Below are 26,663 nucleotides of genomic sequence, written 5' to 3' on the forward strand. Positions count from 1 at the left end.
ATGTAAACCTTTACTAAATAATAGTATACTCTTGGATTTTAGCAATTAAATAGTGCAATGATTGTAGAATATCATAAACCAATATAGACTTTTGAAAATTTTAAGATAATCTCAGATATTATCATGGCAATTTAAGATCATATATCCCAAATTTCTATGAATGCTTATCCCCACCAATCAATTGTGGAAATTTCAAAGACTACTTATGAAATATCTAAATACATCTGTTTTCTAATTTTTAATGACATTCTTTAGTGAGAGGAAAATGAACACTATTTGATACAAATTTTTTAAATTTATTGTTCTATGATACCATATCTTCTCTTTTCTCCTGTTAAAACTCAATCCTACTTTCAAGGGAAGTCTCAGATGTCATAACTCATTCTTTTGGAAAACTGTTAACTCCTCTGAGCAGTGCTGGTCATTTCTTCAGCTTTTTATGGTATAACTCTATTCTATTTTGATGACTTTTCAGAGACTCTTCCCTCAGCCTGTGATTTTTGTTTAAGACTAGGTGAATATGATGACTTTTGTTTCCTATCCTCCCCACCCATCCCCTATTCAGTATTTCTAACATGATTCTAACTATCAGCTTTGTCCATACACCCAGATTTCAGAGTTTTCATTCAGATTCGTTAGCACTGAACTTGAGATCTACATAATCAATTTTTTTTTCACACCGAATTTCCCTGTTAAGCAACTGGTAGGACTTGGGGGAACTGTTTCACTGTAACTGTACCTCTGTAATTAAAATGTTCTTACCGACAATGGAGAGAATCACTACTACAAAATCAAAGATGTTCCAGCCTATGGTGAAGTAGTAGTATCTGAGGGAGATGAGCTTCAGCACAAACTCCCCAGTGAACAGAACAATGAACACGAGGTTGATTCGGGACAGAACTAGAGTCATGTATTTGCTCTGATCATCAGTTTCTACCATCATGGTGACCATGTTGAGGCAAATGAGGATCATGATGCTGATATCAAAGACCTGTCTGGTTACAAAGTCAAACACCATTCCCTGGAATTTGTTCTAGAAAGAGAGAAGGGAGAGGAGGTTAATGTATGTATTCTATAAATAATGATCCATTAAAATTATAGAGAAAACTCTTTCCACATATGGTTATGAGATGTGTATCTACTCACATTACCCTAAACACTTTGTGCTCCATTGTTCTTCTTATTAATATCGATCTATCTACCACATGGCCCCCACATTTGGTTTATTTCTACATTTAGAACACATGGAGAGAAAAAGATGGCTAGACATAAAAGAGTGGCAATTGGCAGACAGTATGCATAGACTTTGCTTGAGTCTAATAATTATGATGATTTTTATAAAAAATAATGGCAACTAGTAATAAGAACTTAGAAATTAGGTTAATATAGACAGATTTTTATATAGATAGACACCCTAGGTCATTTATCTACATTTTAGGGATTTTCACTGAAACCTTTTTTACTTCTTCAAAATAAGTCAGTCACTTTTCCATACTATTCTACTTTTTCCCATTTCGTGTTTCTTTGTGTTTGTTAATTCATTTCTTTTTCTCTTCATCTGTCTTTGTTTTTTGCCTGTGCCTCAGTAAACCTACATGACAAAAAATTTTGTTTTTGTCTAATTTACAGTCATTTTAGGAAGTACATCCTTTCGAATAGTCCTATTTTAACATTGTAGTTAAATACAACTTTATTACTTAAAGAAGTTTTTTATGATGTTGAATAAAAACATAAAATTATATGGGTTACCAAAAAACAAAGGTCATGAACTGACTTGCTTCGAAATTTAAATGAGTTTCAGTAAAGTAGGTTCATTCCCTTCTGTGTACAGTATTCTACGTCCCTTTGTCTCCTACTTAACACCTCTGAGTCCAATGACTCTTTTGTCTGACATTTTTATTGGTGCATTATATTTATATATACTAATAGGATTTGTTTTTACATACTTGTACATGCATATATTATCCAATTACTCTTAAAAAGTATTATAAAGCAAAATCACTTATAGGATTCATGAGATCTTGCAAAGTCCCAATTCTGGAAATCACATTTTGTGACCTGGGATACAATAATTATCTTCTTTGAGCCTCAGTTTCCTTATTTGTTATCAATCTTAGAGGATAGATGAGTTAGAATACAATTCTGCCAACATAACTTATCATTATGACATTCCATTATCATGAATCTCTAGCGTATGCATTATGAATAAGCTTTTTTATTTTTTGGTGTATGTAGTGAAACAACAAACAACTTGGATGGCATTCTTCCATTCTAAATAGGGTAGGAATATATTCTAGTCTTAAGAATGCAAGAACCAAGAGCATAGAGGGAGGAGGCCTTGGCAGCTAGAAATCTCCACCTACTTAAGAGGATATGAGAGTACCACTTAAGATCAGATGAACAGCAAGCCAGATGGGTTGGTGGCAGCAGAAGGATGAACCTTGCTTTGAAATCAATTAGTGGGAACCCTAATCTGGAGATTTTCAATTTGTAAAAGGTAAAGAATATTATCTCACTTTAAGAACTTGGAAGTTGTTATTGAGTATAGCAGTTGAAGTTTACACACAATATAAACTTCATAATTAGGTCTATACATTGGTGACATCACCCAAAAGTTCTGATTCTGAGCACTACTCAATGAGATTATATGGAAACTTTGAAATCGCAAAGATTATGAATAATTCTCACTGAAGGCCGAGGAATGGGTTTCTGAGGTTTCTTGGATCCAAGTTTCTTCATTGCATTGTAATATTTTTTCTGTTCCTCTGTCATAAAGATATCTTGACCTCCAAAGTAAAGACATAGTACAAAACTGGTTACAATCCCAACACGTGTCACAACAGCACCTTTACCAAAATATTTCCAAGTCTTCCTTTAATTTTTTCTCAGTTTAAAAAAGATATTATTCTACTACATCTAGAATCTTTCTGCTTCTCATATTTATGATAAATTTGGAATACTTTAATATTATGCAAAACCCATAAGCAAACAAAATTCTGATTAGCACAGGGACCTAACTGATTATGTTGTTTAGAAGGAGGCTTAAGGATCTGAAATATATCTTCATGAAACAAAGTATGTTTTATTAGTCCATTTCACTATTGACAGGTTCGCTGCCTTATTCAACAATTTGTTTTGAACTCTTTTTGTGTGCTGAGCTGTGTACTGGCTATTAGTATTCCATAGATATACAAGACACAGTGAGGGCATTCATGGAACATGCCTGTAATCACATTATCTGGGGGAGGCTGAGGCAGGAGAATCACAAGTTCAAAGCCAGCCTCAGCAAATTAGTGAGATCTTGAGCAACTTAATGAGACCCTGTCTCAAACTGAAATACAAAAAGCAGCTGGGGATGTGACTTAGTAGTTAAGCACCTCTTGGTCAATTCTTGGTACTTAAAAAAAAAAAAAAAAAGACACAGTGTCTTGTATTTGACCAGGGCAGGAAACTGAAAACATAGAGGAAAACTGCATAGTGATTTGGGGAAAAAATTGTTCTGCAGAGTCAATAATAAATTCTGAGACAGGCTTTACATAGAAGGGTGCCCTAAACTAGGCCTTAAAGGACGAGTAAGAGTTTGCTGTACAAAACACCCCAGGAAGAGAAAATATCACAGGTAAAGTCATGGAGATACAAGGGGATGGCTTGCTCAGAAAAGGTCAGTGAAAATCAGCTGTGTGTGTAGCAACTCCTTGTGGCATTAGCTGGTAGGTGGGGAGTGACTGGGTAGCAGAGTAGTAGCTACAGAGAATGAGATGTGGGAGAAGATGAGGTCAGAAAAATGAGTGGAGGCAATTCCTAGAAGCCTCCACAAGACAAATGGGAGATCCAAGGATGTTCTGCATCAGTGGTCACGCTTTTGGGTAAGAAAGACACCACAGCAGCTCTGAAATGGAGGGGAGCCACTGACTGGGGCAGTAGCTTAGCTGATCCTGCAGTATACTGAAAGTAATACAACACAGTCGTCTGAGGCAGTCATGGCTGTGGATATCCTGGTTACTTGGTGATAGAACAGACAGAAACTCAGAACGGCAAAAGCTGGGAAATACTTATCTTCTTTTTCTGCTGGTTGAAGTTATCTATGATGACACCAATGAATAGATTCAGAGTGAAGAAAGATCCAAAGATGATGAATATGACAAAGTATAAATACATATAAAGATTTTCTTCATATACAGGTTGAAGTTTAACCTAAATAATATTGAAAATATTAAAATATTGAATGATTAAAGTAGATTAATAATGTAGTGAGGGTTTTTACTGAATATAGAGCTACTTTTACCTTGTCTTAAGATACTATTTTAGAAAAACAATTCTTTTTTTCAAATTAGCATGAAAATTTTCCAGTTTTACAGTTTTCTTGAATCTTTTTCCCCACTGTGTCTTACACAATGTAACATATCTTTATGTAACATATTTTTTAGCATAAACAACAATGATATAAATAGGGCAAACATTTTGAGCCTGTTATTGGTCTTATCATAATGTTTGGCAATCTTTTCAGTGTGGTTTTGGAAATGCTGCTTCTTTCAAATATACCTTTAATAGAACATTGACTTCTAAGAGGGAAATACAGCATGAATAGTTATGTTCTGAGGAGTTGTTTCTATTTCTATTTTCGAAATTGCATTTTCCTGAAACTTGCTTGCTTTTCTGTATCATAATATTCTTGGAAGTTGCTTCACAGGCTGGTTTATCATATACTCTCCAGGGACAGGGAGAGACAATCACTGCTGAGTGGAGGAGTCTCACTTACAGGACTGATCTGATGTCTCATAATCCATGAAGTTAGATATCCTTTCATTACAGATATGTATTATATATTAGACATAGATTAACCAAATTATCATCCAATCAACCATCATAGTATAATGGCTTTAAGAGTCCATTTCCACATATAATAATAAATATTCTAATTTTATATAACATACAATTTTGGGTCTCTCAATTGAATTATCAACAATAGTCACTATGGAACATCTAGCAGCTATTAACAGATAGTATTTGAGTAACACTTACATCTCGTGAATCAACAGCTGCATACATAATGTCCATCCAGCCTTTAAAAGTGGCCTGTAAACAAAATATATTTGAATTTCACATAAAAATCTCATCCAAGACTATGGCATCATACCAGATGAAGATCTGAAAATATTGTTGCAAATAAATTTTGGCATGATATGAATTTTTCTATGAAGAGTTGGAGTGAAGGGAATAAAATATTAAATGGAAAAAGATTGGTATTTAGAGCTTTGAACTTTGTTTTCTTTATTTCTCTTAGAAGATGTTCTAATTTTTTTTCTGTAATAAAATTTAGCTAGAGACTAGAATTTAGCTAGATGGATGAAAATTTCATCTCAGTCTCACATCCCTTTCTTACCAAAGAATAAGCTTTATGATTCAAACCCATAGTTTAAACAAAACTCAAGTTTTACTAATCATTGGTTAGATAATATACTACCATCTTAGTGAAAGAAAATTAAACAGTACATTATTTTGAAATCCATCCCATAACATTTATATTTCCTCACATGACACAATCACATTTATTTAGACATTGCTTCAATAAATTATCTGGTTAATAATTTGTACATTTAAATTATCACTACTACAATTTACAGATTATCATTTTAATACTAAATTTCTCTTTTGACAATGATTGCTAAAGAAAACTAAAAATGAAAGTAGTGCTCAATAGTAAAAAAAAAGAAAGAAGAAATATGAAATTATGCTCAAACATTCTAAAGGTTGCAGACTAGGAATATAATAAACAACAGCAACATCTTTAGAGTCAACTTAATATTATACGTGTTATCATCTACTTTCCACTGTCAAATATTGATCACTCAAATGAAGAACATTAGAGAGATGATCTTACTTGAAACATGTTGAAAATGTAGTCAAAACTCATACGATATATCACTTACCACCTGAAGCAAGGCAAGATAGCCAGCGCCAACATTGTCAAAGTTTACTTTCACGTTTTTCCACCGAGCTTGCTTGCCAAGAGCTTGACAATCACTCAAATTGTTGACTTCACTAACTTCAAACATGTTGCCTGTTGTCATGTTAACACAGTGGTAGAACTTGCCAGCAAACAGATTCACACCCATGATGCTAAAGATCAGCCAGAAGATGAGACAGACCAGCAGCACATTCATGATTGAGGGAATGGCTCCCACCAGAGCATTCACCACCACCTAGAAGGGGAAACAAGAAGACCATTTACAAATGTTCAAAGTGGAAAACGTTCCTTTCATTTATGTATTTAGTATTATAGGATATTTTGAAAGGAGTTAAGTAACAACTTAGGTGAATTATTACTTTAGTTTAAAACAGTGACACAACTAAAGGGCTAAGAATTTAAGGGAAGCAAACTATACCAAAATATGAAAAGAAACAAACAAAAATCTGATACAGTAAGATGGAGTCAGAAAATGTGTGGTGGTGAAAAAAGGGAGGAAAAGGTGCATTAAATGTTAACAGAAGAAATAATCATCTTTTAGCAATACATTTTTAATTATCCAGAATATTAAATACTGAATAATGATTTGGACAAAAATGAGCAAACAAACCCTTTACAAATAAACATATCTTACATCTTTATCCTCTTATCAGTAACATTTAATGACTATGAAGAATAAAGTTAGGAATTTACAAGGTCCTTTTATTGCCTATTGGCAAATCTCCATTTAAAAAACATATCAAATTAGGAAAGGAGGTGAGATATCTGTAGACATGAACGTATTGCACACATGTCCCCATTAGTCTTCCATGGTCTTCTAAATGGTCACTTCAGGGCACAAACTTTTTCATCAGACCAGGCTGACTGATTTTGTGAAAGGGAAATTCAATTACCTTTCACCTTGTTAAATTCTGAAGAGGTTAAGATATATTTTGAAATCTCTACAGTGCTCAAAAGTAACTATTCTTATCTAATTTAATCTAGTTCAAATTGGACTATTTTTGTTTAGCATTTATGTTGAATGAAGCTATTATTTGATTAAAAATACTATAGACATTTTAGACATAAATATCAAAGAATTTAAAACTGACATAAAAATCTGAAATGTAAAATTGTAAAAATTTCCTGTACTAATTGAATTTCATTTCTCTCTGAAATTAAGCCATATATACTATGCATACTATGTTACGTTTCTTACTAAAATTTGTGTAAAATAACCTGCATGCCTCTACAAATTCTATTATCTTAAAAAAAAGACTATGATACGTTTATTTGAATATTGAAATGGTAATTATTCCATTTAAGTGAATTAAAATGTTAATGAAATGATTTTATATTACAGCATATTTATTTGTTTTCAATTTTTTCAATTGCCACCTCCCTTCTGAAATGAACTATTGATATGAAAACAGAAGAGGGCCTAAGTCTTTCATATCAGTAATAGAACACGTTTGTTTGAGAAATGGGAAATTGTATGATAATTTATGAATTTGTGAACAGTAGCAATGAAATAAAATTAAAAACCAAGTGTTTTTTGCTTGCAATGCTTTTGGAGATTCTGCAGAGTGGTTTCATTCTCTCGGATGAATAAATTTTGTAGTCAAGGCTGAAGCATTTTTATTGCCCCAAATAAACCACCTCCTAACATAAAAGTCTTGTGGCCTTGAAGAAATTTAATATCTGTGTGGATTTGCAAACCAGATTAAACAAAGCTGGCCTTTGTGCCAAAGAGTACTGAGTGGGGTGTGGTAAGCGTGTACGTCATGTTTAGATGCATGATATCTAAAGTACTAAGGAAGAGAACTGAAAGGAAAATGAAAGTGCTATGAAAAAAGTGAACCTCCTTGAAAATGTTACTTAAAAGTGAGATGTATAAAACAAAGCCTGGGGTTGTTTGAAATACTTAGCAAATTAGCTTAACAACTTATTTTGGTGCTCAGAATATACAGATTTTGTTGGAGCCTACTATTTATGTTGTTTTCTTGGATGTATAACAATTTTGGGGGGGGGGTTGGCAATTGAACCTAAGGGTGCTTGACCTCTGAACAACATCCTCAATTCCTTAAAAAAAAATTATTTGTTTATTTTTTTGAGACAGGGTCTCACTAAATTGCTAAAGGCCTTGCTAAATTGCGGAGACTGACCTTGACCTTGTCATCCTTCTGTCTCTGCCTTTGGAGTCACTGGAATTACAGACATGCACTACCATGCCCAGCATCAATTTTTATTACTAATGTTGATTCAAGAGTTAAAGTACACAAAAACCATTCTGCCTTTAATTCCTTAGCAGTACCTTTCCCCCACCCCCCAAAGGCCCAGACAGAAGCTTATTTAGGAAAGTAGATATATATCCAAGGGAGAATGGAGGCAATCTCAAGAGACAGAGGGCTTTGGAGGGAGAGTGAGGATTATTATATAGGCTATCTACATAAGAAGAGAAAACCTTACCAGTACTTGTTGAAGAAGCAAATTTAAATATTATGAAGGGTTAAAAAAACAAAAAACAAAACAAAAACAAACAAACAAAAAACCCTCATAGGATGAATGTCAACAGTTAGCATTCATTTTAAAGTGTGTAGGCAATGAAAAGAAATAACTGGCAGCACGAACTTTTTGGATGTTGTGGAAACGACATCCTTGAACTGTGATCCCAAACCTGGATTCTATCACAATTTTGAAAGGCCTAAACTAAACTTCAATTTCAAGAGGTTACACTTTATGGTCACTAAGATTCATGCTGTCAAGTTTTGTAATTCTCTGATGTAAATATCAGAAGAGGATGGTAGTCCTCTGAATCTAAATGACTGACTACATGTAATTTTGATATGAATCTTAAAGAGCTTCTAGTCTTACCCTCATTCCTTCAAATCGAGATAAGGCTCTTAGAGGTCTTAAAGCTCTGAGTGTCCGGAGGGATTTGATGGCACCAAGTTCTGAGTAGCCAAGAGCAGTGGCTACCAAACTGACCAAAGAAACCTACAAAAGGAAAAAATATATTAATTAGTCCACCAATAAATAAACTATTGACTAAAGGCACAGGATGCTATGCTGAATGAAGGTTTAGACATACATCCTTTGCTTCTGCACCATGGGATCATTTTACCCACCAGCCTCATCCCCAACTACTGAGTATAATGAAACTTCAATACTTGCCTACTCTTACAAACATTTGTAACCCCCTCCTGCTAGATATGTCATGCTGTAGATCTATGTATATGCCAAAGATTATTGAAAGCTTAGTTTAAAAGCCAGATCTTCCATGGATGGGTTTTTAGTATTGTTGATTAGCAATCATGTTTCTCTCCCAAATTATGTAGCATCTGACTCTGAATTCTTGAGGTACTTACATATAATAGAGTCAATTGATTAGATACCTTGTCTTCCCTTGCAGTCATGCAAACTTTTTGTTATCTGGGACAAAACACTTTTTTACTTAACATGCCTAAAACTCTCTGACTGAACATACTTTAGTGGTTATATATTGGATAAATAAATAAGGGGAAATTTTTACCTGAAAAAATTCTATCCAAATTATCTATTATACTTATGATGAGAATTAGTATCTATTATTTAGAGTGGTCATACACCTTTCTGATATTTATACATTTGTTAAATTGTACTTAAATATATGAAATATTAAAAATAAAAGAAGACATGTCCTTTTCAGGACAGGGGACTTTTTTGTTTTAATATTATTTCTTGATTACATGCACAAATTCCAAGAAGTAGGTATCACATTTGCATTAGTAAGTTGAGCACCACCCATCCACAGAAAGAAAGAAAGAAAGAAAGAAAGAAAGAAAGAAAGAAAGAAAGAAAGAAAGAAAGAAAGAAAGAAAGAAAGAAGGAAGGAAGGAAAGAAAGAAGGAAGGAAAGAAAGAAAGAAAGAAAATGTCTGCTCAGGAACACAGGGTATCAAGGGTGACACTAAAACTAGCACATGGTTTTTAAAGGCAAAAGGAACCACTTTCTCTTCATGGTTTAATTTAGAACGTATCTCACAGAATCCAACAGAATAAGAAATGACTTAAATATTGAACTTGATCAGTGGCAGAATAATTTATGGAGCTATTATTTCTGTCTTGGGTTTGCTGCTACAGAAGACAGGAAAGATTGGACAGGTTATTAAAGGACTCAGAGGTTTCTGTGTTTTAGACTATGCTTCAGGAGACATTAACAGCTTTTTTATGTTCTTATAGGTACTGTTTGAAGACTTATTCCATTTTCCCAACCAAGTCCTTTATTTAAGATAAGATTTTTTTAAAGGAGGTGGCTGCAAACTTCTCAAGACTCTAAAGTAAGAAAGCTAATGCTTTGAATTGAAAAGAAAGATCATATCCAGAACCAATGGGTGCTGGAACTATAGGAAGACAGGCATTCAAAGGCTAGGAGGTACCACTTGCATTTCACTACCCTATACAGGAATGGGACTGTTAGAGAAGTGGACATTAATGAAACTGTGCTCCTTGGACTTTTATTTTGTTTTGTAGTGTTTTGGTACTAAACATTGAACCCAGGAGTGTTCTACCACTGAGCTACAACTCCAACCCTTTTTATTATTTCTTTTGAGATGGTGTTTCGCTTATTTGCCCAGGTTGACTTTGAACTTGGGATTCTCTTGCTATCAGCCTCCAGAGCAACTGGGCTTATAGGTATGAGCCTGATAAAATATTTCTCCGGTTCCCCTTCTTCCTCTATACTGAGTACTAAACCCAGGGATGCTTTACCACTGATCTACATCACCAATTCTTTTTAATTTGAAGAGTATCTTGCTAAATCACTGAGGCTGGCCTTGAATTTGAGATCCTCTTGCCTCAGCCGCCCTCCCAGGTGATGGGATTATGAAATATGCACCACTGCACCCATCCAAAACAGTGTTTCTTTTAATGGATTTTATGGCTCAGAGAATAAAGTGCCAGAGTGGCAACCCTGATATAATGAGGATCAGCAGAACTTATTTTTCCCCCTGAGCTACAATGTCCCAGAGTTTCTGAAACTTCCAAAGGTGGGGCAATAAAAAAGTGTATGATATTGAACTTCCTGGCAAACCTGTGATGGAATTTATAGCATATTTGATTTATTTAGGAAAATAAAGGGAATTTAAAAGAAATGTCTGATTCTCAGAATATTGACTATAGATTGATTTAATCAAGTAGCTTAAACATTCTGTGTAAATCATTCTGATAAGATTATCATAATATTACCAATAATGTAAAAATTTTTCGGATTTCCTTTTGACTTAAGTCAAATGTCATCTGTATAAGACAGAAACTCATTTTATTATTGGGTTAGCCAATTTAAACATATCAAGCCAACTTTGAAATGAGATACTTTAAATTTATTAGAAACAGAGGTAGATTCTTGCAAAAGTTTTAAAGATTTCAGCATACATACTTAAAGTTTGAAGCTAATGTTCTATACTGGCGAGGCACTCGACAAACTACAAATTGATACAAAATCCAGCTTAAACACTAGATATACTAACTTGGGCAAGCAACTTAACTTTTCATTGCCTCAGCTTCCCCATTTGCAAGTGAGAATAATTACCATTTCCATTTCATAAAACTCTGAAGATTAAATGAGTTAGCATATGTTAAGTGCTTTCAGTAACACCTATATACAGCACTAAATCAGGGTTAGGGATTTTCATCCCCACAATAAGGGCTTAAAAAGTTCTAGATAATACATTGTGCTACTACCACAACAATGTAGCTTCATTATTGTGGATGTCAGGATGTCAAGAATTAGGCAGGAACCACTAGATTGCAGAGGTTGCTGGCAGTTGGAAATCCACATTAGGATCAGAAAGTGTCCCTATTCTTCTGCTCTTCACATCAAGGGAACAACCGACAGGAATCTAAGGAGCCCTTGAATGGGCAGGGAAGAGTTCCCCAGCAACCTGTAGCCAAGCATCTCTTGTCTGCCACACCACCCTGCTGTGCTGTGTATAAAGTGGAACCGGGGAGTGTAATAAATATTTCCTGCTGGTTGAGTATGGAGTTTGTTTTGGATACATCAGCATCTTAGGGCAGTTAAAAAACCAAATTTAAAGTTATTATGAGAGATGCACAGGTTAATTTTCTGAAAAATGACACTTAAGCAAAACTTGATAAGGATCACAAGAATTTTGATTATTTCCAACCAATTTCAATTAAATATTAATTAAATCGTGTATTTAGTTCACTCTATGGCTGGTACCTATGGTATATAGTTTGCAGAATTCTAAAATAGTTCCATATATTTGTGATTTTATAAAAATAATACCTTTTTGATTTGGGGATAATAAAAAAAGAATTATACAGACACAGTAAAAGTAGTCCACCTAGTATGATATTATGGCAGAGGCATGGAGTCCTTCTGAGGTCCTTCTGGACTCCAAACCGATCCACTATACTTGTCACTCACTCCTTTGTCTCTATTTTCTCCTCTATCTTTCCAACACCATTCTATTCCCTTCACTTCTGTGAAACATCTCTCATCCATGTTCTCCCTTTTGCCAAATCCAAGTGACCTTCCTGCAGCCTTTGAAAACAAGTTCTCCCTTCCTTTGATAAAATCTTCTCTGAGATTCTGTGACACCATGCACTCAGGTACGACTTCTCAGTCGAATTTACTATCTCTTTCTTCTTTGCCTGACTTCTAAGTGTTATGGTGCCTCACGGTTTGGTTCTGGACGTCCTTGTTCATCTACATTCTCTATCTAGGAGGGCTAAAACAGATTCCGTTTCTTTGACTTTCACTCATGTTTCATCACGCACAAGCGCACCAGTTTCCTTTCTGTCTCTTGAATGTCATCAGCTCCTCCCCACTCCAGAGCCAATGGATTTTATGGTCCCCTCTTCCTAACTCCTCTTCAGCGACACCTTGAGGACAAAGTCTGACTTTGTCCTCCTGTTCCCCACACTATGATCACCTCCTATCCCACCACCCTATTTTATTTCTAATTTATTATTTCTAATTTTTATCTAATTTTTAATCTATTTTTTTTAGTTGTAGTTGGACACAATACCTTTATTTTATTTATTTTTATGTGGTGCTGAGGATTGAACCCAAGGCCTCACACATGCTAGGCGAACACTTTTACCACTAAGCCACAACCCCAGCCAAGTAATCTGATTTTTAGGTTTTATTTATTTACACTTTTGCTCTTTGCTTCCTCCTCTTCCTGCCCCACAGAGCCTACGCTCTAATAGAGAGCTTGTCCCATCATCTTCATATCTCCTCTGTCTGGAAAAGAATATGGTGCTTATTATTAGGCACCAGTCATTTCGACTGAACACATGAATGAATTTTAGGAGTTGAGAAAGAGTATATGGCAATCTAATTTTACCTTGTAGGGGATTAAAGGGGTTATATTGTTTACATAGACACCTGTCTCAAGTATATAAATATATATATATATATATACACATACACACATATATATAATATATATAATATATATAATATATAATATACACATATGTGATATGTGTATATTATATATTATAAACTGATTTCTTATGAACTCAAAGTTTAAGTATATTTTGGTTATACAAGCTAGAGACAGTGCTTATAATATATAATATATCTGTGGATATTATATATTATATATGTGTATGTATGTATATATACACATATATAATACATAATATACATGTATATACATTTTTTTATATTCTGGGAACTGAACTTGGTCACTTGACCACTGAGCCACATCCCAACCCTATTTTATATTTTATTAAGAGATAGAATCTCACTGAGTTACTTAGTTCCTCACCATTGCTGAGGCTGGCTTTGAATTTGGGATCCTCCTGTCAATAGCTTTTCAATCCACTGGGATTATAGGCATGCACTACTGCACCTGGCCTTTTTTCTTTTTTAATGCATTTAAAGGAATTTTTGTTGTTGGTAGTGATTCATTTTAGTTTTTTTGTGGTTATTGGGTTTAGTTCCAACAATGTACCCTATGGATTATGAAGCTATTTTAAGATATTGTACTTGTACTTTTAAAACCTTTATGTTTACTTTTTTTCTGAGAGATTCTATCACATTTTAAATTCTTCAAACATCATCTACATACATGACAAAATTTTGAGTAGAGGGGATTATTGAACATACTTGGTGTTCTCTTATTTCAGAGAGAAGATGATTATACATGCTAAATCCAAAGCCAATATCATTCTCTCTCCCCCACTCTCTCTCTCTCTCTCTCTCTCTCTCTCTCTCTCTCTCTCTCTCTCTCACACACACACACACACACACACACACACACACACACACACACACCACACGTCCTCCATTGGAGAAAAAGGAAATCTGAATTGAGATTTAGGAAACATGGACACTAGTGTCAGCTTTATTAAGCAGTTGTGTTATTTCAGGAAAATTATTTAAACTGAGGCTTCAGTTTCCTGATATCTAGAATAAAGGCTAGACACTCTTTAAAATTCATTCTAGCTACAAAATATGAGAATATTGAACTTTCCTTAATGGACAGCTTTTTGAGTCAATATTTAGATTCACCACTATTATTTATGAAAGGCCAGATATGGAAATTGGAGGTCATTTATGCTTTATTAAAAGTGACTTGGAAGTTGATTTATTATGAACTCAAAGGGTTAAATATATTTTGGTTATACAATCATGAGTGTAATATGTATGAGAGAAAACAGTAGAATCAGATAGACCCAGACTTGTCAAAACTGATAAAAAGAATGAATGCACACATATGGCAGGCATTGATTCATATTGGCAAGTGTTAGAGCTAAAAATAAAGTGGTTTAGGATGGCTAGGAAACAGCTAGAGACAGTGCATGAGGCACCTTGCTCTGTTGGTAGACTGTGAAGCCTTGTGCAATGGAATATCTCAGACTACAAAGAAGCAGATGACTGTCATTTTGCCCCAGCACTTCTCTATCATTTGGAATAATAATAAAAAAAACAGGTTGTAAATCAGGTAGATTCTATAATTGCCATGTTCCTATGATGACTAACCAGCATAATCAGATTCAGAGCAGACACATACCTAACCCTTTGCATGGTAAATATCTGATTAGCTACTGGTATATCCAACTACTGATTTAAAAATGGAAACACATTTTGTTGTCTCTGTGGGTATGTGGCTGAAAAGAGACAGTAAATGGGTTAATTTAACATTATCCAGTCACATGTACTCTAATAAGGGCTTAGAGCTCAATTCCCACAATTAATGTCCCCAAATCTGTCTTGACTTTGCCTCCTGGAGATTTTTTTTTAATTGAGCTGTTAATAAGCTAAGTGCTTAGATGTCAATTATCAGATTGTTTAAATGTCCTTTATCTTGAGGTCCTTAACTTTCAGGAAAAAAGGAAAAAGAGCTAGCTGTCATCTTGTGGTATACAACAACCTTCTCTGTTTTTTTTTTTTTTTCTTTTTCTTACCACTGTCTACATTTTGGGGAACTTCCTCTACTCTTATTTGTGAGATATTCCTCGTTTTTTAATTTGTCATAATTTTAAAAACCTGTACAATTATGTCAGCGTTAGTGAAAATAGTTTCTTAGTGCCAAGGTTTTAATCTTAGAAATATATGTGATGTCAAACTTGGGTCTTTTAAAAGTAATTTCATAATAATCATTCAGGATACTTACATCAACAATCAAGAAATCCAGCCAGCACCAGGCATTAGTGAAATACGTTTGAAATCCATAAGCTACCCATTTGAGAAGCATTTCCAGAATGAATATATAAGTAAAGACCTTGTCAGCATATTCTAGCATGGTTTTGATAGTCTTTCGCTGTTCAATATATATATCTTCAAAAGCCTGTGAAGCAAGAATACTTCGTTTTACCTTAAATTCTTGCAAAATTGCATAATTTAGTATGAAGCAATAATTTGTATTGGCTAACATCACAAAAGCATTGAACATCAGATAAACTCTAACAGGTAAAACTGAGATGATTTCATGTGGGCTTTTATTTATGCTTCTCACACCAAAAGGATCTACTTCCATTACTGCTACAAAAACATGCTTTTAGTGAGTAATGTGAACTCACAAAATAACCTGAGGTTCTGTTAATAAGAGACAGAGGTGGCTTATTCCAACTTTACTTTTTTATGATTCCCTAAATAATCTAGCTTATATTGAAAGAATAAGTTGATTCGCTAATGAAAGCCAAAATATACTCTTAGTCCCTAATGTTAAAATTATTATTAGGGATAACTGGATGGTGTGTGCAACAGAATATCTCTAAATGGTTTATCCGTGAGGAAAACATCTGTTAGATAAACACCAGAGCAGAAATTTCATCTGGCTGATTCATGATTCTGATTTGTTTTGAATGGAATTTTGCATAATTAAGCCCTGGGTGTCTAGGTCTGCAAGGCACAGCTATTCCTCCACCTTTGACCCTTGAACACAGTCTATACTCCTAGTATTTTTAGAAAACAAGCAAATTTACTAGAACCTGATTCTTGCCAATATGCTTTTCACTTACCAAAGCACCGCTACTGAGAAGTATCATGAAGACAATGAAAGTCTCAAACCAGTTGTGCTCAACAATGCTATAGCAGGTTTTCCGAAGATTCCACCAGATTTTTCCTTTGCCTTCTTCTGTGCTTACTTGACAAAAGGGAAACTTTTTAATACACCCTAAAAGAAAACATTAAACATAATAAGTAAAAAAAATATATTTTAATCTTAAATAATAACAAATAAACTTTTTGCTCACTCCCTACCCGAGTTCATTTCCTAGTAACAGTCAACATCCCTCCTTGTATATGAATCATTTATAGACTTATATATTCAGATAGCTACTTAGAATTTAAGAAAAAAATTTACCCATATTACTTGACTAAAAATGTTTTCATTCTTCAATACCCAACATGATCTCTTTGTCTTAAGGCCACTGAGGGAAATAGGGTTTTGGTATATTTCTCAGATTGGGCAAAACAACACATTAAAGATGTTTATTCATATTTTCATGTGATCCTGGATTCACTCCATTTCTTCATGCATGGAAAATCCCACAGTCTTCCCAGGCATCAGCCTCTGTCAGTTTTCTCAAGCTAATTTAATTCAGCCTCAGTGCTTTTCTTCGTCACACCTAGGACTCATCTTGGCAGTCAGTATCTCTATTCCTTTGTCTTCTGCTTCCTAGATTTCATATTTTTTCTAACTTCTACCCACTGTTTTGCTCTAGCTCTGGACATCTACTCATCAGATTAAATTCAATCACAATAAATCAATAAGTATTGATTTGTATGCAAGACACTACGCTGGTTGCTGTGGGAACAAATATAGCTCACCCTGCCCAGACTCTAAAACACAGCTACATCCCCAAACAGCTCTGGTCAGAGCACAAATTGATGCATTTGAAACTATAGGGGATGAGATGTGATTATTGAGATATCTATAAGTTAGCCATTGCCAATGCATTCTGAAGGGAATGCCATATCAGTGACACGGCATTGCAGAATGCCATTTATCTCACAGGGCCAGCTTTCTTACATCCTGGAGTGTGGGAACAACAATAATGACAAAATCTCATTTCACATCCTCTGATTTGGTCCGGCATAGTCTTTGCTATACTATACTCTAGAAATATAGATAAATGAACTTCTTTTTTTTTTTTGGAAGAGAAGAGGAAAACAGAGATGAACATGACTTCAATATTTCTTTAAAAGATCTCCTTCAAATGCGATATATTCAGTCTCTCTAAGAAAGGAGGGGAGACCTGAGAATTTGTTTACCTTCAGTAAAACAAGCTTCTGGTTTAAGGTCTTCCTCGGGTTCAATTTCAGCCTGTTCACCTTCACGGGGTGGAGCAACATCAACTGTGCTTCCTTCAGATGAGCTGGTTGCATTTAATTTCTGGAAACATAATCCAATTTCAAAGATATGAATTTTCTCCATTTTTACTCATCTAATTGGTAAATGCTCTGTTGGAGTGTCAAAAACTGATAATGGTTGCATTTGATTCTACTAATACTACTGATAATTATTTAAAAATAGTTTAACATAATTGAAGTCCTACTATTCAAAACAATGTGACTACTGACCTAATTCAGACAAAAGGCAAGACAGAAAGAGAAAAAGAAAGACACAGGCTTTAATGTGGATAAATTGGTAAGGAAGGATAATATTGATTAACTTATTTTTTCATGTAACTTTTTATATAAACGCCACATTACATTACTTGCTAACATTAATCCTGTAGCCAAAACCAAGAAGAGTTTGATAAAAGTTTGGTATACTGACATCTACTAATGATTATATTAATTAAAATGTGTCAAATCAAATCACAACTTCTACCTCTTTAGATGGAAAATTTCAGTACTGTCCATGTTTCTGTAATTTTAGAAAGGAAGGGCAGCACATTAACATTAGTCACAGTCATTACATTTCAACTTTGAGCTATATTTTTCTCTGGCTTACATAATTTTCTCCTTACTTTACTAGTAGAAAATGATGGATCTCTCTCTCTCTCTCTCTCTCTCTCTCTCTCTCTCTCTCTCTCTCTCTCTTTCTCTCTCTCTCTCTCTCACTGCATAAATGAATTCAACACTTGCCAAAGAATTCTAAATTAAATGGAAATTTCTTCATAAATGGCATTGTCTAGGATCTGTATAGACTTTCATTAGAAGTCCATTTTGAATTCAACATTTGATCAGGCTGTGGATTTTTCCTTTAAGTAAATCATTGTGACATGCCAAATGGCTAGAAGAGTCACTTTAATGTGACAAGAATAAATACCTAATGTTTTCTGAGATCACTTGGGAAGACATTATGAATGTGCAATGTTTTATAAAAACTAGCACAAAGACAGGACACACAGGCCAACTGAAGAAATGAGAAGGTTTTAAAATGAAAGAATAGCTCATGGATATGTTAATGGTTTCAAAGCCCCCAGCTAACTTCAGTAGCTAACTGTTAGGTCACTCTGTTCTAATCTTATGAAAGAGTTAATGTGCTATTTTTAAATGGCCAAATGAATCCCTAAACACAAGTCATACTGGAGAAAATCTGACTCAAAATTCTGATTTATTTAACACATAATGCCAATGTGGTCTATTATTTCACATCAAAGTTGAAGAGTAACACCCAGATATACTTTCTGTGGTATGATTTTGAAGGTGACAATAACCATTTCCAAGTAAATATATTATGAAAATGACTTTTAAATCAAAATATGACTCCATAATACAGTCCTTCCTAGTCTGGAGTATGCTAAAAGGAGAAGTTAGGTCATCATTTTTGACTGATGGTTCTTAGGATTGTTATAAAATGAAATTTTTTTTTTACCATTAAATTCCTCTGCATTTTAGAAACATGGGACAGTCAAGACCTACTTTATTCTCCTGGGATTTATCTGCTTTGTACAGCCAGAGTATCTTTATTCTTCTAGGAAAGTTACTACTGGGTACAGTTGTAGTTACCACTGAGTGATCAAGAAGATACTGGATAATTGCTTGGTTGTAGTAACTAACTTCCCTCCCAACTTCACTGATAGTTTATTGGTTGGGCATTTTGGCTTTTGAGGAGCAACAGCAATAATATCTGCTGAATAAATAACACCGGTAAGAAATCAAGTTATTTGGAAGCTATTTATAAAAAGGTTCATGATTCATTTTCTTCCTCTGGGCTAATCCAAACTCAAAAATTTCTTCTGAACCTGGTCATGGTCCACATCCTTCTTGAAGTTTTTCTTTCTTGTATGATTTATCTGTGCTAAATTTTGTACATGTAGTCCATTGTAATTCAGGCCTTTGACCAAATATGTATACCAAATACACACACATATTATATATCAAAAGATCTGGCATATCACCAATAGAATAGATACCAAATACTTACGTTAGGTTCACAAAGAGTTAATAAATGAATGCCTGAATGCATTTTTATATTACTTTTTGAAGAGAGTTAAAATGTTTAGATAATTTCATCTCTCCTTTTTGATAAAGTATAACTCAGTCATGACTGTAAGAGAAGTCTATGTAATTGTACTAGAAAATGAAATTTACTATTGAATAGAAATTATTTAATTAAAAATATTTTAATGTTAAAAACATATTTCCAAAATGCTTCTCTAAAACCTTGACATTGAATAAAAAATTAAGAAGGAATATAGTAATAAATATTATATACATATTCATACAAAAAATATACTCACCCTTAATTTTCCATTTTTATAATATAATTGGTAAGAGAACTGGCAATATAATGGTGAAGTGTTTAATTTTTCATATTATAATTGTCTATCATATAGTCTACAGTTACCTTATATTTTAAATATAAATAATTATCTAAAACAGTGCTTCATAGCACAAGTAACAAAAGCCACTAACTTAAATGTGATTGAATCAACTGTTTATCAAGGATGAACCTCTGAATGTATTTTGTTATTGATAGTCTGTAGATTTTAAACCTTTGTGTATGTGGCTAACATATTTGGATGTAAATAATCTTGATATCCTAAATAGCTTTGGAGGTTATGTATTCAGACATCCTAAAGTAGAGAGGAATGGTTTTCAGTTAATTCACTTCTATTTGCCTCTCATTATGAGGCACAACATGTCTTTTGAAAAAGATTTTGCCCCCATTCTGCTCTTCTCCAAGAAGCAGAACTCATTTACACCGTGAATCATTTTGCTGTCATCCAGGAGGGTTTTTTTCCCCGTCCTAATTATAAGTATAGTTTTTTAAACTTAGGCTCTGGAAGGCTTTCCAAAGAAAGTTTGGTGGCAGGAGAGTCGGGGGTAAGGAGATATTGAACTAAAGGCTGGAAGATAGTAGACAAGAGGTCATTTCCCTAGCAAGGGTTCATGTGAGGCTTCCTTCCCCATAAAGGTTGACATAGAGTCAACTCTTCTAAGATGGACAATTAGGCTCAGTGATGTTTTCTCAGAAATGCTATTACATTGTTTTCTCAACTCCAAGGCTACATCAAGGGGGTGGGTACCGGAGATTGAACTCAGGAGCACTGGGCTACTGAGCCACATTCCTAGCCCTTTAGAGACAGGGTCTCACTGAGTTGCTTAGAGCCTTGTTTTTTGCTGAGGCTGGCTTTGAATTTGTAATCCTCCTGCCTCATCCTCCTGAGCTGCAGGGATGATGGGGTTGAACCATCATGCCTGGCAACGCTGCATTTTTATGAGAGGAAGTATATATATTTAATCTATGAAATTATAAAAAATACTAAATAATTTTAAAATAACAAAAGTGGTGAGTTTACCTGCATTAATAAATTAAAGCTTGAATTGAGTTCTTATTAAATTACATTAAATTGACCAATATACTGCTTGCTATCCTTTAATCACTACATACATAAAAGTTTACTGTTGTATATTTAAGTTACTAATTTGAAAATTAATTAAGCATTTTTCATTCTTAACATTGATGTAATAGCAATCTATACTAATTCCACATATTTGTATAATCTGACCATGAACATTTTAGCATTCATACTCTAGTAGATGGTAGTTTGTTATAATCTTATTATAGCCACACCAAAAATGACTCCCAAATTTATTAAAAGCATGTAACTGATTTAAAAGCAAATAACTGATAATTAAGTATAAAGAATAACTTACTTTCTTTATATTGCCATACCTGTGAAACTATAATGACATAAAAAAAGGAAAGAAACCTGAAATGAAATTTACCACATTAAAGAACTCAGTGACTAAACTGAATAACTAAAATTAATAGTTGTTTTGAAGTAGTTAAAATGTAATTGTTAATATAGGAATAAAAACAGAAAGCTTCCATATAAAACCACATAGTACAAGCCCAAACTTGTTTTCTTGTACTATTTTCTCCCTAAGCCTTCCAATATTTTATGGCATTTAAAGGTTAGATTCCTCCATCCCTTGTAGAAACTCTTGAGTCTACAGAGGGATGATAATTTAGGCTCTACAAATGCACGCTGGAAAGCAGGTTTTGAGATGCAACATTCTCCAGGCCTAATTCAGCCACAGAAAACATGCCTGGCTGTAGCAGAAGCCTGGCGCAATGCTGTGGAAGCTGCACACTGATCCAAGAACCATGTTCTCAAAGACATGGTACCTGAATATGAAGTGTTCAAGAAGTATACCACCAGTACCATTCAGAGGAATGGGTTATTTCAACATTTAAAAAATGACAAGAATTCACAACCAAAAAGGCCATGAGACCATTTTTCCACCCTCTCATATCACATGACCTTGTATGGAAATTCCCCTTTACGATGAATATTACCCTTGATTTTTATCCAATTAAAAAATGAAATTTAACTTTCAGAGATGGAAGAGAATGTTAGCAACTGGCCTACTTCCACTGAAATGCGCTCACATTTCATTTATTTTCAGTCAGCTCTTAAATGTTTGACTCTCACAAACTGCTGCATGATTCAAGAGACAAAGTAAAAGATTCAGCCATTACAGATTGCCTTTAAAAATCTAGCCATTTCTCTCAAACATTCTGGATTTTGTCTTACTAGTAGAAGAGGAAAGTCTTTTGATCACACATACTATCAGGGCCTTAGTCTGATCTTTGGATATGCATACCCATATCTTGACTTATCATATTTCACTTGAAAAATAGGCAGCCACCTATTGAAGCTGTTTGGTTGCTGGTCTAAGGCACAAAGAAAATGGCTTATATTTTAATGGCTAATATTTTAATATTTAGCCAATATCTCTTTTTTTTCTGACCACTTGTCAACTGATTAAAAATATAAACTGCCATCATTTGGTTTTGTTTTGACACATGTTCACAGCACAACATCCTTAGTGCTGCTTTTGTTTAAAAATAGCTTGATAGGAACACAATATTTGAAATTGAAAATAATTACATTGTGTTTGAAGAGTAGGGTAAAAGAGCATTAATAGAAATGCATTGTAAATGGCTATCCAGAAACCCCTCCCTGCCTCTCAGAAAGAACGTTTGGTGACACTGGCAGCATAACAGAGGAATGGAGAGCTCAAGTTGTCCTCCCTTTACTCTTCAAAGTCAAAACAGCACCACGCCTTCCCCAGAAGGGCATGTGCTCAGGACTTCAGTCCAGCATCTCACAGTTCCCATCAAAGCTTCAAAAAGGAGGGCATCCTGCAATGCATATGGTATAAAAGACAATTTGCCAATACCATTTAAATCTAGTCTGCTTGTGTGAAAAAAAAACCAGATTTTCTTTAGTGAATACTAATGCTATCTTGCACCTAAGTCAATGTTAAATAAAATTTACATAAAATGATTAGAATTTTTTTCTATCAATTAATAATAATCTTATTTCTTAATTTGTTGTATTCTATAGCTAATTCTCCATTTCCCCAGGGATAAGGAAAATATGTGCAAATTAAACCTAGAAACAATCCCAAACTCTAATTAGATATTCTTTGTACCAAAAGTCCTGGAAAAGTTCAATACTTCTGAAATTTTTACTTTTACTTTATAATTTTCCCTCCCAGAACCTGCACTTTGGCTGAGCTATGAACAGGAGAAAGTAGATTCTAGAAGGTTAACTAAAGGCTTAGTTAACCCACAAAGCTACAGTAATCTTGGGAGAAGCCCTTCACTCCTAATGAAACTATAATTAATCATCAAAAGTAGTAAATTCTCCAAGTTTCTTTTTTGCCTGCTCAGTTTTGCGTAGAATAGTGAGGAAGAAATTAACATACATAAGGAAAATTCCAAATCGAAAATGAGTACATTAAACCAATTACTTAATGATCAGGATGTAATGAATTTTTTCTTTCTATATCATAATATTTTCCTTCTTTAAATTACTTTACAAAGATCATTATGTTTTTACAGATACTCAAATCAACAACATTCCTAACCTACTGAAAATCCAAGATATGTGGTGTCCAAATGCATAAACAGACTATGGCCCTTATTCTCCAAAAACTCAATGTTTATCCTACTTTTTTTTTTTTTTATAGAGCCTTTCCCAAATACATGAAAGCAAGCATTTCCATCTGGAATATATGAATTAAAGATTATATACATGAATCTGAATATAATGATATGAAAATGGCAGTATTATCAGGACAAAAAACTGTGACTCATTTTAGTAATAAAATTTACTTATAAGGGCTGAATCATCAACAACAAAAAGGTTGTGGTCTTAATTTGATGAAATAAAAGCAGAGAAATAAAAAATGCATGCTCTCTTAAGTCTTTGATTATATTGAATCTTTATCATTCCTATCATGTTTTAAAATAGATATTATAAATCCTATGAGCATGCAATTATTGCTTTTAAAAGTCTAAAAGAGTAAACTGGAAAACTCATTAGCAGAACTAAATGTGATGTTGGGACTTCCCATCTTTCCTGACCATGCTGTGATGTCACACGCTTCAGCAGAGAGCAGCTGGGCGAGTCTAGCGCTTCCTTGCCACGGCAGGGGAAGGAACAGAGCCGAGAAGCATGCAGGCCAGTCAAAATCATTTAGAAAGTGATTGTACATGTGCAACTTGCTTGGGTAACCTGGGTAAAAGTGGTGGCACGAGCCTCTGGCTGGTTAAAAAACACCAGAGCTGCGTTCCTGATGGCTCCAGCTTGATTTTACCCCTGTGAGAAGTAAGAATGGTAAGCAGTGAAGGTCACAGGATGACATTGCCAGACTGAATTTGGAATTCAACTTCAAATATGATTGTTAAAAGCATTTATTCTATATTCTTCGTTTAGGAAGACAAATCAATGACCTCTTAAGAAGTATGTTTTAAAGATATATAGTTACATAAAAATGCTAAGAAATCATGATTTTGTAAAATTTAGAATGCTAAAAAAAAATTCTACAATAGAGTTTGTTGCAAGATTTGTACAATTATAAGTTTTCTGAGAAGAAAAAAAATCTATTTTGAAATCTATGCCTTCGGTCGTCTTACATTATTTTTTCATGAAGTGCTTTATATTTATTTCCATTATTTTCATACCTGCCTGTTTATGTTAGTGGTATACATATATACAAATATAATATGCACACTTTTTATAATACATGTTATGTAATTTATGAAATAAGAGCAGTTCGTATTTTCATCTCTAAAAACTCCTAGGGATCATTTATCCCATGCTATCCATGTCAGGCAGACTTTATTTGAAAATGAGAGAAAGAAGAGAGGAGATGGAGTTTTCACATACCACTTAAGTTAATGAGTTAATTTACTGCTTCCTCTTAAAACAGAAAATATGTGTAATTTTTTTGTAACATATTTATTTTTTATTTGTTCGTTTTAGATATACATGCAGTGGAGTGTATTTTAACATATTATACATTACTGGAGTATAATTAGAATCCCATTCTTGTGATTGTATTCTTTTTTCTTTTTTCCTTTTTTTAGTGGAAATATATAACCTATACTTTGGTCAGGTTTAGCTTATATGGTTGCTCAGTTTGTCAGCAAAGAAAAGGAATGTTTTGTGTTCTCCAAAGCAGAGCTCAATATTTTTTTTGTAGTTTGACCAAACATCTCGGAAGCATGAATCAAAAGTCCACTACTTGTGTGTGTGTGATACCTTTTTTAAAAGCCTAACAATGGAAGCAAATGCAAAACTGAAATGTGATCAGTCATCAGTTTTTGGAATTTTGGATCAAAATTGTTTTTAGTTGGAACTAAATAGTTGAACCTACTGATCTTTTGCTTTTATTTTTCAAAACTGCTCTTTATCTTGTATGTGAGCACACATGAGAATTGCCCTATTACTTGTTTAGAGTGTTTTGGGTACTAATTTGAGCACATCAGCCATATATAATTTATTGTTGAATTTAGTATTACTGTGCAAGATCATTTGAAAATTTCTTCTTTCTTTATAAAAACATATAATTTCATATGTACTTTTGATGATTTTCCACTAATATATTTTTATAATGTAAACAATTTCATTTTGTTCTGTAATTGGATTCCATGTATTCAAAATTAGCTTAAAAGAGAATAGAATGGTTTTAAAATTCACCCAATAAAAATTTTTTGTTCAAGTAGTAAATGTTTTGAAGGACTGATGATGAGGAAAAGACTATCTCAATATTCCAAATTTGTAGTTTGAGGCACTGAGAAGAAATATCTGTAGCCTTAAGAAGGTTTTGAAGTATTTTGAAATCCAGCTATTTGGTAGAAAGAAATTAAGATATTTACTTTTTATAAATGTGATGTCACAAAACCTTAACTTAACAAGTTTCTTTAACTCTTTGACTTTTCTTGACCCTAAGCTACTCATGCTATTTTGTCCCTAATCTTCTCTCAATTTTGCTTTACAATTAATTCTTTGGTGAGCACTTCTGTTTTCAGGGAACTAAATTATTATCAAATATATATCAAAATAAATTACTATCAAAATAATATCAATTTCATCAAATCTATTTTTAACCCTGACTTCTTATTCAGACTCCAATTCCCAACACCATCACCTCTAACTCAGCATAATTATCTCATGGTGTCCTTGAGGCTCAGTCTCAGGACCCCCTCCAAATACCAAAATCTGTGGGTGTGCATGATATAAATGTGCTTAGTATTAGCATATGACCCATGCACCCATATGACCTTATATTTTAAGTCATCTTTAATACCTAACATCATGTAAATACCAAATAAAGAGATGTTATGCTATATTTTAAGGGAATAATGGGAAAATAAAATGTCTGTTCATATTAAAATTTTAAAATTTTATTACTGATCTGAGTTTGGTTGAATCTCTGGATGTGGAATCCACAGTTATGGAGGGCTGATCTCTCTCCCACATAAAACATGTAACCTTTT

At 33.8% G+C, this 26,663-nt stretch overlaps 1 protein-coding gene and 1 long non-coding RNA gene across 11 annotated transcripts in view; one reads left to right on the forward strand and one right to left on the reverse strand.

The window, feature by feature from the left end:
* LOC144365556 (uncharacterized) overlaps positions 1 to 26,663 on the forward strand; it is a 259,899-nt gene that overhangs the window by 179,982 nt on the left and 53,254 nt on the right. The gene's annotated exons all lie outside the window — the stretch shown is intronic.
* Positions 1 to 26,663, reverse strand: part of LOC101973180 (sodium channel protein type 3 subunit alpha) — a 110,146-nt gene that overhangs the window by 3,528 nt on the left and 79,955 nt on the right. For all 10 annotated transcript variants that reach the window (XM_005315721.5, XM_040294404.2, XM_005315717.5 and 7 more), the window contains 9 exons: positions 17,681 to 17,801; positions 16,426 to 16,580; positions 15,579 to 15,752; positions 8,822 to 8,944; positions 5,931 to 6,203; positions 5,023 to 5,076; positions 4,057 to 4,194; positions 2,689 to 2,793; positions 763 to 1,033 (listed from right to left, as the gene is read on the reverse strand). In XM_005315721.5, coding sequence (XP_005315778.1) covers positions 763 to 1,033; positions 2,689 to 2,793; positions 4,057 to 4,194; positions 5,023 to 5,076; positions 5,931 to 6,203; positions 8,822 to 8,944; positions 15,579 to 15,752; positions 16,426 to 16,580; positions 17,681 to 17,801 — 1,414 coding nt within the window. The remainder of the gene's footprint in view (positions 1 to 762; positions 1,034 to 2,688; positions 2,794 to 4,056; positions 4,195 to 5,022; positions 5,077 to 5,930; positions 6,204 to 8,821; positions 8,945 to 15,578; positions 15,753 to 16,425; positions 16,581 to 17,680; positions 17,802 to 26,663) is intronic.

The sequence above is a fragment of the Ictidomys tridecemlineatus genome, chromosome 7 (genome assembly GCF_052094955.1).
Source record: "Ictidomys tridecemlineatus isolate mIctTri1 chromosome 7, mIctTri1.hap1, whole genome shotgun sequence".
Classification (NCBI taxonomy): Eukaryota; Metazoa; Chordata; class Mammalia; order Rodentia; family Sciuridae; genus Ictidomys; species Ictidomys tridecemlineatus.